Source organism: Camelus bactrianus, chromosome 13 (assembly GCF_048773025.1).
Source record: "Camelus bactrianus isolate YW-2024 breed Bactrian camel chromosome 13, ASM4877302v1, whole genome shotgun sequence".
NCBI lineage: Eukaryota > Metazoa > Chordata > Mammalia > Artiodactyla > Camelidae > Camelus > Camelus bactrianus.
The window spans coordinates 60,232,771-60,249,453 of NC_133551.1; the positions used below are offsets into that span (position 1 = coordinate 60,232,771).

The window sequence follows — 16,683 nt, forward strand, 5'->3', positions numbered from 1 at the left end:
TAAAAAATTTACCTTCTTTTAGAAAGTTGTTTGTTTGTTTGTTTGTTTTTGTTGTTGTTTTTTTAGTGGTAATACTGGGGAATTGAACCCAGGGCCTCATGCATGCTGAGCATGTGCTATACCACTGAGCTATTACCCACCCCCCCCTCAGAAACCCCTTCTATGTGAGAGGAAGTCTTCAACTAGTTAAAATGAAACCTTCAGAGATAAATTCACTGCCCCCTCCAAGGATAAATACTAATAATTTTAGCACTAATTGAGAACTGAGCCCTCTGCTGAATTTATCAGATAGACCATCAAGCTCTTGAAAAGATGTGCAAAAATCTTATTTTGATGTTTTGCATTGTTGTATTTTAAGACATTCTCATTTCATTTTATTTTTTTAAAAGTACAATCTCAGCTGAATTTATAACTAGTTGAACCTCAAATGAGGCTGATTACCCTGTGAACCCACACCTTAAATTACCCAAATATACTTATTTGCAAATAGTTTGTCCTATATATCATAAATATGCTCTTACTTGTCAGACTATGTGAGTTTGTCACCTTAGGCTTAATATAATAATGTTATCTTGATATGACTTTTGTTCTTGGCTGTATCTTATTAATTTCTCAGCAGTGATTTGGAGGCCAACAGAATTTACATGGGAAAAAATGACACACAAGCAACATTTGGCCCACAGATATATTTTTTTTTTGGTCTACATAGTGTTTTTTAATTTTTAAATTAACTTATAAACACTTAAAATTTAGACATCTTTACATATAAATGCAGATTTCTGGCACCTGCTAAAAAAAACCTTAGATGACCTGGCAACACTCAGCCCATATTCTTTGTCAGTTGCTATATCCTATTATACTTGTGTGATTGTTTTTCTTCGCGTGGAGAAAAAAGTGAAGACAAAATTTCCCTTCTATTACCCAGTCCAATATATTTAGTTTTACTGCCTGACCCCAGCTGTCATTTGAGTTTGTGATCCAGTTCTAGGATGTTCAAGAAGGTAGAGTAACCACAATGGAATCATTCTTCCTGAGTTTGAATGTAGACTCCCCTGACCCAGCCTTAGTGTCCTCACCTTTAAAGTGGGGACAATAGCAGTACTTACCTACCTCATAGGATTGGGTTAATAAATGTAAAGTGTTTAAGACAGTGCCTACAGTTCTAGAAAAAGAAAATAAAATAGTCCAGAACCCCAGAAGCATGACTATGAATCCCAGTGAATTTCAGTGGCCAGCACAGAGCTTGGAGCAAAAGAGGCATCAATAAATATTTAAAAATAAATAAATGGGGTGAGGGGCAAACAATTTAGTAGTATTTAGAGCAAAGAACTGACAGACGTATTCCACCCTCTTGGAGGCACACAACCATGTCATATGAAGAACAGTTGAAGCTATGGAGGTTGCGGAGCTGGATTAGACTAGGGTGAGGAAAGGCTGGTTGTGGGGTGTCATCCTCACACCTTTCAAAAGTCTATCCTGGGAAAAAGTGTAGGCTTCTTATTGCCTCACTGGGGGTGGTGGTGGTGGGGTCAGGACAAGGAGGTGGCAATACAAGAAGAGAACCTGGCTCTTTATAGTAAAGAATACGCAACCCCACGAGGTGCTGTGAAGCTAGTATTTTGAGTTCCTCGGGTGTGCAAATGCCGCGCGGTTACGCCGAGATGCGTAAGAAGGGATTCTACTGTAACGCTCTAGATTGCGGCGTCGTTTGGTGAAAGTTTGATGGAACTTGAGGACGCCGAAGAAAGGAAGTGGTGTAACGTGTCACTCACTCGACGGGGGTGGGATTACAGGGCCTGAGACGCGGAAGTATCATTTTGATTAGTTACTTTCTTGAGACACCGCCCCAGTTCAGCGTCTCACAGCCCTTCCTTCCGTTTGCGCAGTCTATTTTGCCCTTAGTAACAATGGCCGTAGAGGCTTCCGGCCCTTCCGGGAGCTGAGCGCGCGCTGTCGGGAAGCGCGGCCCGCGAAGACGAGAAAAGGCGTAGGATTCGTGAGCATTGATTGGCTGAAGCGAGAAGCTTTCTGGGCTCTGATTGGCTCTGTCGCTCCCGGGAAGGAGTTTGTGGCGCCAGCGAAAAGTAGACCGAGCGTAGCGGCCGCAGCAGGGTTCTGAGGGGGTTGGCGAACATACCAGACCGGGACCTTCTGGAACTCTTTCCTGAGGGAGTCGTGACCATGATGTGGAATAGTAATGATGAGTGGGGTGGCAGATGAGACTCAAGAAGTATTTAGCAAGAGAGGGGTGGCCGGAGAGGCGTGAGAGGGAGGGGGAGGGGCGGGGGCTGGCGGTGGGGGCGTGCGGGCCCCGGGAAAGGGGGTGGGGCGGGTTAGGGAGATGCTGGGACTGATTGGGGTGAAGTCTAGGGGGACCTGTGGATTTTTCAGAGGCTTGGAGGGCAGCACAGATATTAATACTGTTGTTTAAAACCAGGTGGATTTGAAAGCTATAGCAGCAGCAGCTCCTTCGGGGGACCGGGCGGCTACACGCAGTCCCCAGGGGGCTTTGGATCGCCAACACCTTCTCAGGCTGAAAAGAAGTCTGTAGGTTGAAACCGTATTTCATCCTATTTTATCCTGTCCTGAAGCTCCTCCCTCATCTGTGAGAGAAAATTTATATGGGGAAGGAAGGGTGTTAAACCCGAGCTGATTCGATAATTCTCAATTATTATCTTATCGAAACTGACAGAGTGCTTTAAGTTTGAGAAATGAAATTTCCTCGAATTTTGCGTCCACTGTTTCCTTGGCTTTGTTTTGAGGTTCACCAGTATAACTAATGAATTAGTCTTGTGGGAAAACAACTTGTATGTATTTTACATTCTTCGTGTATTGGAAGTCGTTTGTAAATTAAGTGTAACGAGGTGATCTAATGCGGTGGAAAAAGCATGCTCTTTAAATTCTAATAGATCTGTGTTCCGCTATTGCTCTGATACTATTTGCAGGGTAACACTGGACAAATTTCTTAACCTTGGGAATCAGTTTTGCACCTGTTAAATGGGATTAATATTCCATATCTTACAAGGTTGTTGTGAGACTTAGTATTATATATATAATTATTCCTGCCCCAGAGTTGCTTTCAATAAATGGCCCCAGATAGTATTATTAAAAAGGACCTGAGCATTGGAGGCAGAATACGTGGTATCCAGAATCAAGTTTGCCTTTTAGTGTGTTTAGTGAAGCAACTTGCACCCTTGGTTTTGGTGGCCCTTGACTTTTCTCATCCAATAGTAGTACTAGTACTAGTCATGTCACAGGCTGGTTCTGAGAATTGGTAAATAAGGTAATGTATAGGAAGGTGATCTGTAAAAAGCTGTCCAAATGCTTGTTACTCACTCTTTCAAAAAAGTTTGCATTTGGTAGCTGCTATTGGTTTCACCCTTTAAATACAGGGTTTGGTGTTAAGATTGAGTGTTAGCAGGTTCTGTGTTTTATGTACAGATTTTACAGCAATTATTAATTCAAGGGACATGAGTCAATGGGAAGGAATTCATTGAAAATTCCCATACATTTAGCCATTGCTTTATATTTTTCATATGAATTATTTTGTTTCACTGTCAAAATTTTCATCCTTCAAGGTCCAGCCTGAATGCTCCCTCTCAAAATTGTCAGTAGATTTTTTTCTGAGATCCCATATAGTGCATCTTATTCTATAATGTTTCAAGATGAGGTTTGTTACTTACCTAGGTTAGGAGTGTGTTGAGGGCAAATCCGATTTCCTTTTACTCGCCTTTATGTCACCCAGATAACCTCTGACCAGTGGTAGGCAAAAAGTAAGAGTTTACACTGTTGTTAGGCTGCTTCTAGATGTGATTTAGGTGTCCTCTTCTGCCCATTATGTCTCTCCCTTTCCTTTAAGATGTCCAATGTGGCCCAGCCCTTATCCCATTTTCTCCGTTTTTAACATTTGATTGTCAGAACATCTATCCTAAAGCTATACCTCTAGTTTTTTATTTTATCATGAGACTTAGAACAGCTCCAAATTTCTGTCTCTGCTGGCCATTTCTCAAACCCTTTCCAAATACCATCTCATCAGTGATGGAAAGCCATCTCCAGCTTGCCTTCATCCTAAAGCTGGAGTTTCTTCTTAAAAGTCTGTTCCACAAGCAGATCATCTTCCTTATGCTGTCTCCACCCTGGCATGCTCATTTTGGTGATTCCCTAGTACAGCACAAGTTTATCCATTCAGCAGGGGTTTTGGAGTCAGACAAACCTGGATTTGAACTCTAAAGTGTGGCATTTGTTAATTATATAACCTTGGTTTTCATCTGTGTGAAGTAAGGAATAATGAGGTTCATTTTTAAGATTCAGTGTTACATGTAGCACTTGTCACACAGCAAGAGTCAAATGAACGGTTGTTATTTTCTTAATTGAATTTATGCATACTATTTTCAGAGAACCCGAGCTCAGCACATTGTGCCCTGTACCATATCTCAGCTGCTTTCTGCTACTCTAGTTGATGAAGTGTTCAAAATTGGGAATGCTGAGATTTCACAGGTATGTAAAATGATTTGCAGAAGAGATATTTAATCATATGAAAAGTGAAATAAAATTTACTTCATTTAAAAATACATAAATGTTGCTTTGATTTCCAAGAAAACCAAACTATTTTTCTTCTGGTTTAGGTCACCATTGTGGGGATAATCAGACATGCAGAGAAGGCTGCAACCAACATTGTTTACAAAATAGATGACATGACAGCTGCACCCATGGACGTTCGCCAGTGGGTTGACACAGATGTAAGCAGTTGCTTTTGAATCAGGGTGGGGTTACTTTTGGACTTTGGAGATGCTGAACTTGTTTAGTCTTATTTTTTAAAGGTGGTTTTTATTATAAAGATATAAGCAAGACATCAGAGGTAGAAACCCTAAAATGAAAGGCCAATACATTTGATTTCAGGAAAATTTAGAATCTCCTAAACTTCCCAAAATATTGTAAACAAAGTTAAAAGGCAAGTGATAGGACACACTAGACTGTAAACTCTGGGAGAAAAAGGATTTTTATCTTGGCACTGATCCCCAGCACCTAGTACACTGCCAGTTTCACAGTGGACCCTGAAATGAATGGGAAAATTTTTTGCAACGTATTACAGACATTTTACATTTTTAATTAATGAAAACTCTTACAGAGCAAAAAGCAAAATGCAACTGCACCTTAGGAAAATGGGTGAAGAAATGCACAAGTGATTTATATTAAATGAATATTAATTGCAACAACAATAACAGAAGCTTTAAACATTAAGATACCACTTTTATTAAATTTGAAAAGAAAAAAAAAAAGAATGACAACGTCCACATTTGTTGAGAGCAGTAGGCAATTAATTTGTACAATGATTTGTCATTGTTTGTCAGGGGAAGTGGATACCATCCTACCTTGATGTTATGAGTGTAAGCTTTCTCAAAAGTCAGCTGATGATCAAAATCATCCATCACAGAAATGCTGACCTAGCACTCCAATGCTAGACATTTGCATTGAGGAAGTAATTAGACATGCAAAGACCTAGTTGTAAGAATGTTGATCATCACATTATTTATAATAGTGAAAAACTAAAACAAAAGAAAGCTCAATGTTAGCAGTAGGGTATTATTAATTAAGCTGTTTATATTTTTAAAATATTGCAGATGATGTAGAAATGGATGTATTGTGACATAGAACTGTTTATCATAAATTGTTCAGAGAAAGAGCATGTTGTGACCCCATTTTTGCAAAGCAACATGTAAATGACTGTATAAACATGGAGAAAATAGACTGAAAGAAGATACAAGCTTTTCATCCTATTTATTTATTTATTTTTAAAGGTGATGTCCATTTGTATTTCACATTTGAAACACACAATAATGATATTAAAGCTATTGCAGAAGTCTTCGTAATTGGAAGAAAAATTTCAGGTGTTTATTGAAATCCAAACAGGGTTAATACCCTTTTTATTTTTTAATTGGGCAGAAGGCCTCTTGGATTTTTTATGTTGTTTTGAAAACACATAAATTTGGATAATAAATACCTTGTATATTATTTTCACTTCAAAAACCACAAGTCGCCTGTGGAGAGATAACTTGGTAGACATGCATTCTTTGGTAGATACCCTTACAGGCATTTTTCTTTGTGCGTCTGTACATGTATTAGATGTATGCATACAGTTTTACATGAAGGATGATATGATATGGAGGTGCTCTGTAATCTGCTCTTTTTGCTCAAAACTATATTGTGGAACTGACTTAATGTCAGTAAATACAGATTTACATTCTCATTTTTGGTGACTACCTATTCCATCATGAGGATACATCATCCCTTTCTTAAGAGTAGACCCAATCAGTGAACACTTAGCTTGTTTCCAGTCATTTGCTTTCAGAGACAATGTCCCAGTGAGTATCTTTGTGTACCACTTTTCATGATTGTGAGATAGTCTCCTTAAGATGAATTAAAACTAGGTTTTTGGGGAGGAAATACACATTTTACATTTTTAAACTTTTTTTGTTTAATCTTACATGTATATTTTTTGGTTTTTTTAAATTGCCTTCCATAAAGTTACCAATTTACATTTTATTAGTGCCCGAGGGTGCCCAGTTAGTTTTCCACACCCTTTCTGATGGTAGGTTTGATGAGTCTTAAATTTTTGTATGATAGTTTAAAAAATACAGTCTCGTGGAGAATTTTCTCATTTTTTAACTTATTTATTTATTTATTTTCTCATTTTTATTTTTTTACTCTTTGGTTTTAGTGAGATTAAAACTTGTAACTTTAACATTAGTTGGTGGGAGGGATTGGCTTTAATTGTCTCTTTAAGTCCTTTGATTCCCCTGGGGTGTTTGTTTCTGTATTTCTATTTGCAAGAGCCTGAAAAAATAGTCTGTTAGCATAATTATGTTTCTCTTGTTTGTCTTTTAACTTTAAAAAGCTCTCCCTAGTCTCAAATTATTATTTTTTAATTGTTCATGTTTCCTTCTGTTATTTCTATGGTTTCATTTTATAATATATCTCAGTATGTAATTAAGTCTTTTTATAATTGAATAGTATATTTTGGTAGAAGGAGAAAGGCATAGATCCAGCTTTACTTTTTCCAAAGGGTTTTAAAATTTTCTATTTGGGAATACAAAGGTTTATCTGTGGTATCGATTTAGCTATTAAAATAATTGATACATGGAGTGAAATGCAAATAGTTGATAATCTCCAGGTGATGGGAATTGGAAGTTTTTTTATTTTCAAATACATGTATTTTATTTTCTAGATTTTTTTACTCATGTATTTTATAATCAAAAAAGAACTCTAAGACTCAGCTTTATATTCTTCCTATAAATAATGTATACAAATTCTGGAAAACCTAAAAAGAAATGTTGAAATCATTTGTAATTATCCCAGTTAAGTATTATTAATATTTTGATGTATATGTTCCCCCACATGGGAAATCAGCTTTTTTCCATGAGTCACACCTGATTTTCATAGATAGTATAAATAGAATTCTGCATTATGATCTGCAATGGTATGAAGTATCTCATTATGCAGATGTGCACCTTTTGTTATTTAGTTTTAGGTTTTGGTATTTAGGTTTTAAATTTTTTAATATTAAAAATTATGCTATGATGAATGTTCTTAAAGCTCAGTCTTAATAATGCATGTTCTTAATTTTATTTCCTGAAGTTTCTAAAAGTAGAACTGCTGTGCTAATAAATATGTCTACCAGAAAGTTGTGTGTGTAAGAACTCTGAATGAGTGCCATAATTGTCTACTTTTTTAATGACGTGCGGAACATAGAACTTCGAATCTGGAAATTACCGTTAGAGATGTTTTTATTCCAATTCCTGATTTTATTATGTTTTTAAAAGCAAATTCTAAAAGGCAGGGCAAACTAGTCAGTGCCACATTAGGATCCTTTAGCTCTCCTGCTTTATAACTTTCTCTTTTTGTATATAATTAAAAAATTTTAAAGAGGCTTTCATCAACATCACTAAAACCTTAGTAACATGTTTGTATTTTATCTGTTAGGATGCCAGTGGTGAAAACACTGTGGTTCCTCCAGAAACGTACGTGAAAGTGGCTGGTCATCTGAGATCTTTTCAGGTAAAGTCAGGAAAAAATGACAGTTAAAATGTACTTGCTTGAAGCAATTTCTGGATTCATGCCTGAGTTTGGAATATTTAACATTTAGTTAAGTCTCCATGTTTAATGGGAGTTACATTGAGTTTGTTCCACTATTCTCTTCTTCCAGAGGAGAGGACAGGTTTCCTTAATATAAAACTAACAGAATGGTAGAGATAAAAACAGTATCTCCACCTACAATTGCCATCTGTGGCATCTATTAGGTGTAAAGGGTAGATACTGGATTTGGGGTCAGGAAAGTAGACTCTGCTTGATTGTGCAAAATTAGGCAAATCATTGAACATCTCTGAGCTAGTTTTGGATTTTTTTGACTATATTTGGGTTAACCTTGAGTTTAAAATTTTCAGTGTGTAACATTTTCCCCCGTTTCAGTAAAATACTACAACCAAGAAAATAGCCAAAGTGTTTTAACCTGAAATTGACTTGAATTTCACAATCAACACTTCTGTTCACGTTTTTCTCTTTATTTTAACAGAACAAAAAAAGCCTGGTAGCCTTTAAAATCATGCCTCTGGAGGATATGAACGAGTTCACCACGCATATTCTGGAAGTAGTCAATGCGCACATGATGCTGAGCAAGCCTAACAACCAGGTGAGCAGCTTCACTCTCAGCAGTTTTTTGTTTTGTTTTTGTTTTGTTTTGTTTTTTTCTCTTCCCTGGAAGAACATAGACAGCTTCTGTGCTCTGGCTCTGATTTCCTTGACATTTTTAAGATTGAGCCAGAAAAAAGGCACCACTCATAGCTTTGCTATGTTATTTTATTCCAGAAGAAGCATTTATGTTCCTCTCAGGATTCCAAATTCCTCTGACCCCACTGGCTTGGATGGCTGAGACCGAGACAGCCTTCCAGTGGAGACAATTATAGACTGAATTCTTAGCTCCAGGATTGTCAGAGAAAAGCCCCAACTAGGACAACATTTTGCTGTTTTCCTTCCAACATGTCTGCTAAACAGGAAAAATTCACACCAGCATTTGGTCCCTGAAATTTATTTCCCGCTTTATATTGAAATTTGTCAACATTATTTTCTGTTACATAAATTTAATTTGGCAAGTCCATCTAGGACCACACAAAAGGTCTGCGGATTTGAGTATTAGAGTATCCTTAGGTGATTCTGGTGACAAGGAGAATTGGTTACAGTAGGAGAGACTGAAGAAGTGATGAGCCATCAAGGATGCTGTTGGCAAGTACTTTGTTAAGCACTGGAGATGTAGAGATAAATTCAGTGATTCCTTCATTTGAAAAATATTTATTGAGCCTAGTATATGCCATTCTTTATTCTAGACCCTTGGAATATAGTGGTGAACAAGGTGGATAAAGTGCCCTCAAACTTACATTCTTTAGAGAAATGGGTAATAAACAAGAAAACAAATACATAATTTTAGGTAGTTATAGGTGTTGTGAAATAAAATAAAGCAGAGTAGGAGTGATGGAGGGACTAAGAATGATACAATTTTAGATGGGGAAAGAACCGTCCAAGCAGAAGGAATGGAAAGTCAGAAGCCACAAGGCTGGAACAAGCTTGGCATATCTGAGACCAGCAAGAAGACCAGGCTGCCTGGAGTGAAGCAGGTGTCAAGGGAAGTGGCAGAGGGATGTAGGCAAGGAAGCAGAACCCAGATCACGTAGGGCTTCATAGGCTGTAGTGAGGATGCCTTTATTCTAATTGACACTAAGCCTTTAGAAGGTTTTGACTAGACAGTGATTTGCCATTTTAAAAGGTCACTTGAGTTGCTGTTTAGAGAGTAGACTGAGGCACCAACAGTAACAACAGAAGTAATTCTGGGGAATGGTAGCAGCAACTGGGATAAGTGGCTGGATTCTGACGTATTTTGAAGGTAGAGCTGATAGAACTTATTGGTGGTTTAGATTAGGATATAAAGAAAAGGGAGGGTTCAAAAATAACTCCTAGGTTTGGGGCTTGAGTAACTTGATGGAGCTAGCAGGTTTGGAGGGTAAACTCCAAAGTTCTGTTTTGTACTTACGAAATATGACACATCCAAGTGGAGATCAGAATGAACCGTTGACTATGTAAGGCTGGGACTCAAGGGAGAGGTCAGGGCTAGAGATAGAGCAGTGGGAGTCATTCTTGTGTAGGTGGTATTTAAAGTCTCAGATGAGACGAGGTAAGTAGTGAGTTGAGTGGTCAGAGACCTGAACTCTGGGACACGCTAACCTTTAAGAGTCTAGAAATAGGACAGGAGCCAGAGAAAGTCAAAGAAGTTGCCAGTTGGGCAGGAGGAAAACCAGGAAATGTGATTCTGTAGAATACTTTGAAAAGAGTATTTTATGGAAGGAGTGGAGTTCAGTTGTAGAATGCTGCCTAGATGTCAAGTAAGATGATAAGAGAGGTCTGTCAGATTTGGAAACATGGATTTTTACAAGAGAGGCTTCAGTAGAGGATAGAGGAGAAGTGAGTTAAAAAGAATGGGATTGGGTAGAAAGTGTAAGGTATTTATTTTATGGCTGTACTTCATAATATGTACATATGTATCAAATGTTATACGATGAAAATGGTTTTAAAGTGAGAATGGGTGGAGCTGCGAGTGTAGGCAATTATATTGAGGAGTAAATAAAACAATCCTTTCCCTCAAAGAGTTTTCATTAAGCATTCAGATCACTTAGGCAGTGCAAGCAGTGATATAAGTGGCAAGTGCAGGGTGCCATGGAACCACAGAGAAGAGTTTCCTGTCCTAACTTGAACATCAAGAAAGGCCTCCTGGAGAGGTGATGCCTAAACCAAGTCTTAAAAGATACATGAAGGGGGCTGCCTGAAGCAGGATAAGAGATCATTTCAGCAGAGGTATCAGGATAAGAAGGAGCACTCAGGTCAGTATTGCTGGATCATAAAATAAGACCTCTGTTTCATCAGCATGCAACGTGAAATCAGCTAGCTTGAAAACAAGGATCCATAAATGATTTTTGGTTTTTTATAACCTCAAAGTAGTGAGTGTTTAATGAAAGTTTATTGAATGAATGAGTCCGCTGACCGGGTGGGATTTCTCCTGATGAGCTTCCACAATGTTCTTCTGTTTGTTATGGGCACTTAACATGTTTGATCTTCTGTCATCCTTATTTATTCAGTTCAGTAGATTAAACATTGAGCACGTACTGCCCACCAGGTACTGTGCAAAGCTGAAGGGGCTTGTGGGGGAAAGTGACAGGCAACCAGTGTGACGGCTGTTGTGAGAGAGAACAAGTCAGATGCTGTGAGAGCCCAGAAGGAAGGACACAGCTAACCTGGCTTGGGGGATGTAGGGAAGGCTTCATGAAGGTGGTAGCAATTAAGTTGGACTTTGAAGAATAAGAAAACTGTTCCCCAGGCAGACAAGGAGAGGCGCATCCCAGACAGGGAGCAACGTGGTCAGGTCAGAGGCATGTGTGTGACCGGCAGGAAGTCCAAGTGCAGTTGAGGACTAGTGTGTTGGAAAGAGATGGTCAAGAATAAAACAGATCGTGATGTGTCATTGTGGTAGGTCTTGAATGCTCAGGAGTTTTATATTATTTTCACAGGCAGGGGGAGCCAGCTGAAAGCTTTTAGGCAGAGGCGTGATGAAATCAGAAGTTATTACTTGTGGCAGTGAGGAGGGTTGATTGGAGGAGCAGAGACTGGCAGCTGAGACACCTGTCGCGAGACCAGGGGTAATGAGACTCGAGTCGAGCTATGCTCAAGGTCGTATTAATAGGCTGTGGTGGAGTGGAAGGTGAGCGAATGGAGACTCCCAGATGAATGAGGTCTGTAGGACTAGGTTTGGGTTTACTAATTGAGATGGAATATAGCAGGGTAAGCAGGTTTGGAGAGGAAAGTAGTGAACTTTATTGATGTGTGTGAGATACCTAAGGAGAGGTGTTCAGTAGATGGCTGGGAACAAGGATTTGTGGCCTAGGAGGAGGTCTGGAATAAAGTCCTGGGAGAACTATCAGCCTTTGGGGAGACAGTAGAAGAGGCTGAGAAGGGGTACTGGAAAGGTATAGTTGGCGAATTACATGGAGAACCAGGAGAATATGGTATCAAGAAGCCTAGGAAGGGATACGTTTCAAGAGAAGTGTCATCAACAGTGTCTGCTTCTGACAGGTCAGGTGTTCTGAGGACTGAAAGAGATGACTGGGTATGTTGATTGAAAAGTCACTGGTGACTTTGGAGAGAGCAATTTGAGATGTGTTTGGGGAGAATCCAAATAGTGCTGGGCTGAGGAATGACTAAAGAGAAAGGAAAGAAAAACAGTGACTATAGTCTATTACTTTTTTAAAGTTCGGTGGTTAAAAAAAAAAGAAAGAAAAGAGAGGGTGATGATTACTGTCTCCTTTTCTCTCCCTGAAATGCTTCATGCCTAGTTGACACTGGGTAAATGCTTGCATGATTGAGCACCAAAGATAGAGACCAATATAGCAAACCTCCAGGTAATTTTCTTCTAAGTGCTAGTTTTCCTCTGGTTCCTCTCACATCCAAAGAAAAGGAAGAGCCAGGAAGTACCTTTCTCTCTTTTTGATATGATATGCTTCAGACGGTGACTTTATCTTCCTTTGAAATACTCATTACATAATTGTTATTGGGAAAACTCGGCTTGAATTGGTTTTTGTAAGCTGCTTATTAAAAAGCTATTTAAAAGAGCCGAGACTGTTTAAGTTGAATTTACTAATGTTGTAAACTTATTTCTTAATTCAGCCCTTAGCAGGGAGAGCACCTATCAGCAATCCAGGAATGGGTGAAGCAGGGAACTTTGGTGGGAATAGCTTCATGTCAGCAAATGGCCTCACTGTGGCCCAAAACCAGGTAAACACCCGAGTGGCTCCAGAAATGCAAAACATAGGCAGTCCTGTTTTATTACTTCCTTATGATGCTAAGGCTAAGTACTCGACTTACTTCTTTCTTATAAAGGGTCTCAGGTTTACGCTGGGGAGCTGATTCAGAGTAGTTGGTAAAATCTTTCTGATTTGAATCTTCAGGTGCTGAATTTGATTAAGGCTTGCCCAAGACCTGAAGGGTTGAACTTTCAGGATCTCAAGAACCAGCTCCAACACATGAGTGTAGCCTCAATCAAGTAAGTATTTGGTTTGTGTGAGCTTGGCCTCCAAAATTGTACCCATTTCCCCTTCCCAGGTTTCCTGGTGATGAGAAGTCAGTTTACAACAAAAACAAAACTGTTGACTGACAGAAGGAAGTTATTCAGTCGTGGAAAAATTGAAAGAGGATTCACAAAGGTGGTGCTACCCTTCACTTATTCGTTTGTACATTCAGCAAATACAAAGTCCCATTATGTGCAGAGGATATAATTTTGAGCAAAAATTGACCTGATACTTCTTGTGGAATTTAGTCTGGAGGAATGAGATCCTTAGCTCTTGGTCCTAGATGTACAGTCCCATTGGTATTACTGTCCCCACTTGGAGATGTGTGCATCACGGCGTCTAGATCTGAAGCCATTAGAGAGTCTTTCCAATATCCTTGCCCTGATAACCTGTTAGACAAACAGCTTCCTGATTCCAGTGAACTAATCCAGACACATAGTATTGTTATGTTTGTGTTAGTTATTGCTAAAAATCAATTCATATTTTAGGTCTAGATAGAAATGAATGCTCAGGTCTGATTCCATTTCCTGTCTGATAAGGTGAGGATAGTAATTCCTATTGCAGAGTTACTGTGATGCCAAGGTGCAGAATGGCTGTCACATTAGTAGGTTCTCTATAAACTGTTCAAGTTACTGACGCTGACACTGAGGGCCTTACAGGATTTGAAGGTGGCATATTGCTTCTGGAAAGATGTTTCCTTTTCTTTCTGCAACTTTACTTCCCAGAGTAGGAGTTAGAGGATCAGTGAATGAGTGGGGAGGGAAAACTTTAAAATTGCTGTTTATACTGGGAGATTTTATGTGCATGCTGAACTACAGCTTTAGACCCTGGTTTCAGTTTGCTTAGACTGGAATTTAAGTGAGGTCCTATTTTCCTGCCTTTACACAGTTTGGGAGAGGGATCCATGGCAGCCCCAGTAGCCATTGTTTCTGTGGATTCCCTCAGCTTTACAATTTTACTGGCCATTTCTCCCTGCACTAGCCTTCCGTGAGCAAAATGGCTTGTGAATTCCTCTTAGCTAAGATAGAAAGTAGAAAGACAAGTGAAGTTTACATATTCAGCCATGTCCAAAAGGCAGTTTCTTTTCTTCTGCATTGGTTTGAAAATGAGCATTTTTTTTTTTCTTTCTAGGCAAGCTGTAGATTTTCTAAGCAACGAGGGACACATCTATTCCACTGTCGATGATGATCATTTTAAATCCACAGATGCAGAATAACTAGATTTAATGGTACCCGAGATGTTTTCTAGCTGGGCCTGTTTTTGCAGTCTGTTGTCTCCAGCTGTGCATATGATTGACCAGTTGACTTCTAGGAAGTAGGTTTTATCTGTAAAATGTCTCAATTGACATCATTTTAAAACTTCCTGCTCTTCTGTTTTTTGAAGCTCAAATGGATATGGGCAACTGACAGGAATGTAAACCAGGGCAGAATTTCTTAAAGAAATTAAAAATTAGTTACAACATCAGAACAGATGGACTTGGAAGAGGAATGCTGCCAGGAGAGTTGGGCAGTCTGACTTAAATAATTCTCGGGAGCTTCTATTCCTAAATTGTTTCCTGTTGAGAGAAGTTGAACTGAACTAGGGCCCACCAGCAGAGAGCTAGCCAAGAAGTCCACCAACCTCTGCCTGTTTTGTTCTCCACTCTGATTTTGTGGTATTACTTTCAGAATTGCACTTTCTTTCACTTTTTGCTGCCAAAAGTGTGTTTTTGTAAACATGGGGTTCTAGAGTGGCAGCCTCGTGGGGCAGAGGAGAGGAAGAAGTGTCACTGTGTTTTGTACAAAATAAGTACATTCATATGTTTAATAAAATAGTTGTATTATTGCAGTGACTTGTAAAAATGTTCTTTTTTTGCTGCTATAATTACTACTTTATCATCTCAACTAATTCTGAGATGAGTTAATGAGGTGTAACTTGCAAATTAAAGTTCCATAACTGCTTTAACTGTGTTTCTAAATGAGTTCTACCAGCAGCTGTGTGAAGACTCCATCTCTGGTTTCTGACAGTGAACAGCAACCTGGTGGTTATTTTCTTTATGTACAGAATAGTTCCCATCTGGGGAGCTGGGCAGATGCTTAAAAGTCAGTTAAGCAAGGATGTTTATTTGCAGGTATGGCCATTCTTGATTGTTTTCTAAAAGAAAAGACAGTGGCTAAAAATAGGTTTAAAAAAGCATATACATTTGAATATAGAATGCATGATAGGATACTTTTATGGGTAGTGGACTTCTCTTTCTAGTTATCAGGCTAGTACCCTCAAATGGGCAAAGGGGCGATGGCATTGATTGTGGGTAAAAGTCTTTCTTCTTTTGATTTTTGAATTTGATGATTTAGCAATCAAAAACTTACTCATAAATTCAACAAGTGTTTATGGAGTACCTACTGTGTCAGTCCCACTGGTCAGCTACTAGGAATATAAAGCAAAATAAGAGATTGGTGTCACAGGACTTGCTGGTTCAGCATTCTCAAAAGCACACCATAGCTATTCAGTGATAATGAGTTCCCTGCCATCTTGACATTTACACAGTCTCACAGGAGTTGTGTGGTTTCTGAACATCACGAAGGCCTGTGGAGCTGAGCACAGGCAGGCTGCTCCTCAGCAGAATGAGATCCCAACCTTTGTAGCACTTCTACCTGCTCAGGCCGGGGGAGCTTGCATTTTGGATGTTTGTGGTCACCTGGGATGTCGGGGATCCAGTGTTCTCTTGGCACATTGTTGAGACAGCAGGAACAGCAGTATGACCCAAGTTCTCAGAAAACTTGAGTCACGGCCAAGCCATGAGTCCAGCCTAGTCGTAGGAGAATCTCCAGGTGTACAGGTGGGGAATGAGGCTTGGGAAAATGGTGGTACTTTATTGGATTAACTAGAGAGAAGCCAGTAAGAATCTATTAATTCACAACGGACACTAATTCTTACTGGCTTCTCTCTAGTTAATCCAATAAAGTACCACCAGTAAGAATTAGTATTTGATGTGAATTAATAATTTGTTTTTAAAAATGCAGTTGAGGGGAATTCAAAACTTGGTACATTTTTGAGCACACATCCCCAGATTATATTCATTTATTCAGCACTTATTTACATCTGGTACTATATTAGTATGATATATATATTACAAAATACTCAAAGTTAGAAATGAAAAAGGATATTAAAATAAATATGAAAGGACCTACTAATACAGTTGACCTTTGAACATCATGGTTTGAACTGTGCAGGTCCACTTATACACGGGTTTTTTCCAATAAATACATACTACATGATTCGAACTTGCTTGAATCTGCAGATGCAGAGGGCCAACCATAAAGTTAAATGTGAATTTTCTTACTGTGTTGGGGGTTAGCACTCTAACCCCTGTGTTCAAGGGTCAACTGTAATTCCTTTCTGTTTCCAAGTCAGTCATTTTGTGTCCTCCCAGGAGTGTATTCACTGCTCAGGGGGAATCTCTAGCCCCAGTATGGCACCCTCCCCGCCAGCCAGTGATTTATTCCAGAGGTAAAAAAAACCCAAAAGCTCCCTGAGGGTGGTG

The 16,683-nt window shown here is 39.1% G+C and overlaps 1 protein-coding gene across 1 annotated transcript; it reads left to right on the top strand.

Annotated features, from left to right (window-relative positions):
* Window positions 1-1,932: 1,932 nt before the first annotated feature.
* Window positions 1,933-14,987, top strand: RPA2 (replication protein A2). Its single transcript, XM_010947976.3, has 9 exons — window positions 1,933-2,194; window positions 2,438-2,547; window positions 4,396-4,497; window positions 4,626-4,739; window positions 7,981-8,055; window positions 8,570-8,686; window positions 12,760-12,867; window positions 13,041-13,135; window positions 14,292-14,987. Exons 1-9 carry the CDS (start codon window positions 2,182-2,184, stop codon window positions 14,374-14,376), a joined length of 819 nt encoding a protein of 272 aa, XP_010946278.1. The 5' UTR covers window positions 1,933-2,181; the 3' UTR covers window positions 14,377-14,987.
* The last annotated feature ends 1,696 nt before the right edge of the window (window positions 14,988-16,683 follow it).

Bases quoted from the DNA above. Each gene is read 5' to 3' on its own strand.
- RPA2 (XM_010947976.3), top strand. The intron at 4,740-7,980 runs GTAAGCAGTTGC...TTTATCTGTTAG, and splicing joins GCCAGTGGGTTGACACAGAT to GATGCCAGTGGTGAAAACAC. The intron at 8,687-12,759 runs GTGAGCAGCTTC...TTCTTAATTCAG, and splicing joins TGAGCAAGCCTAACAACCAG to CCCTTAGCAGGGAGAGCACC.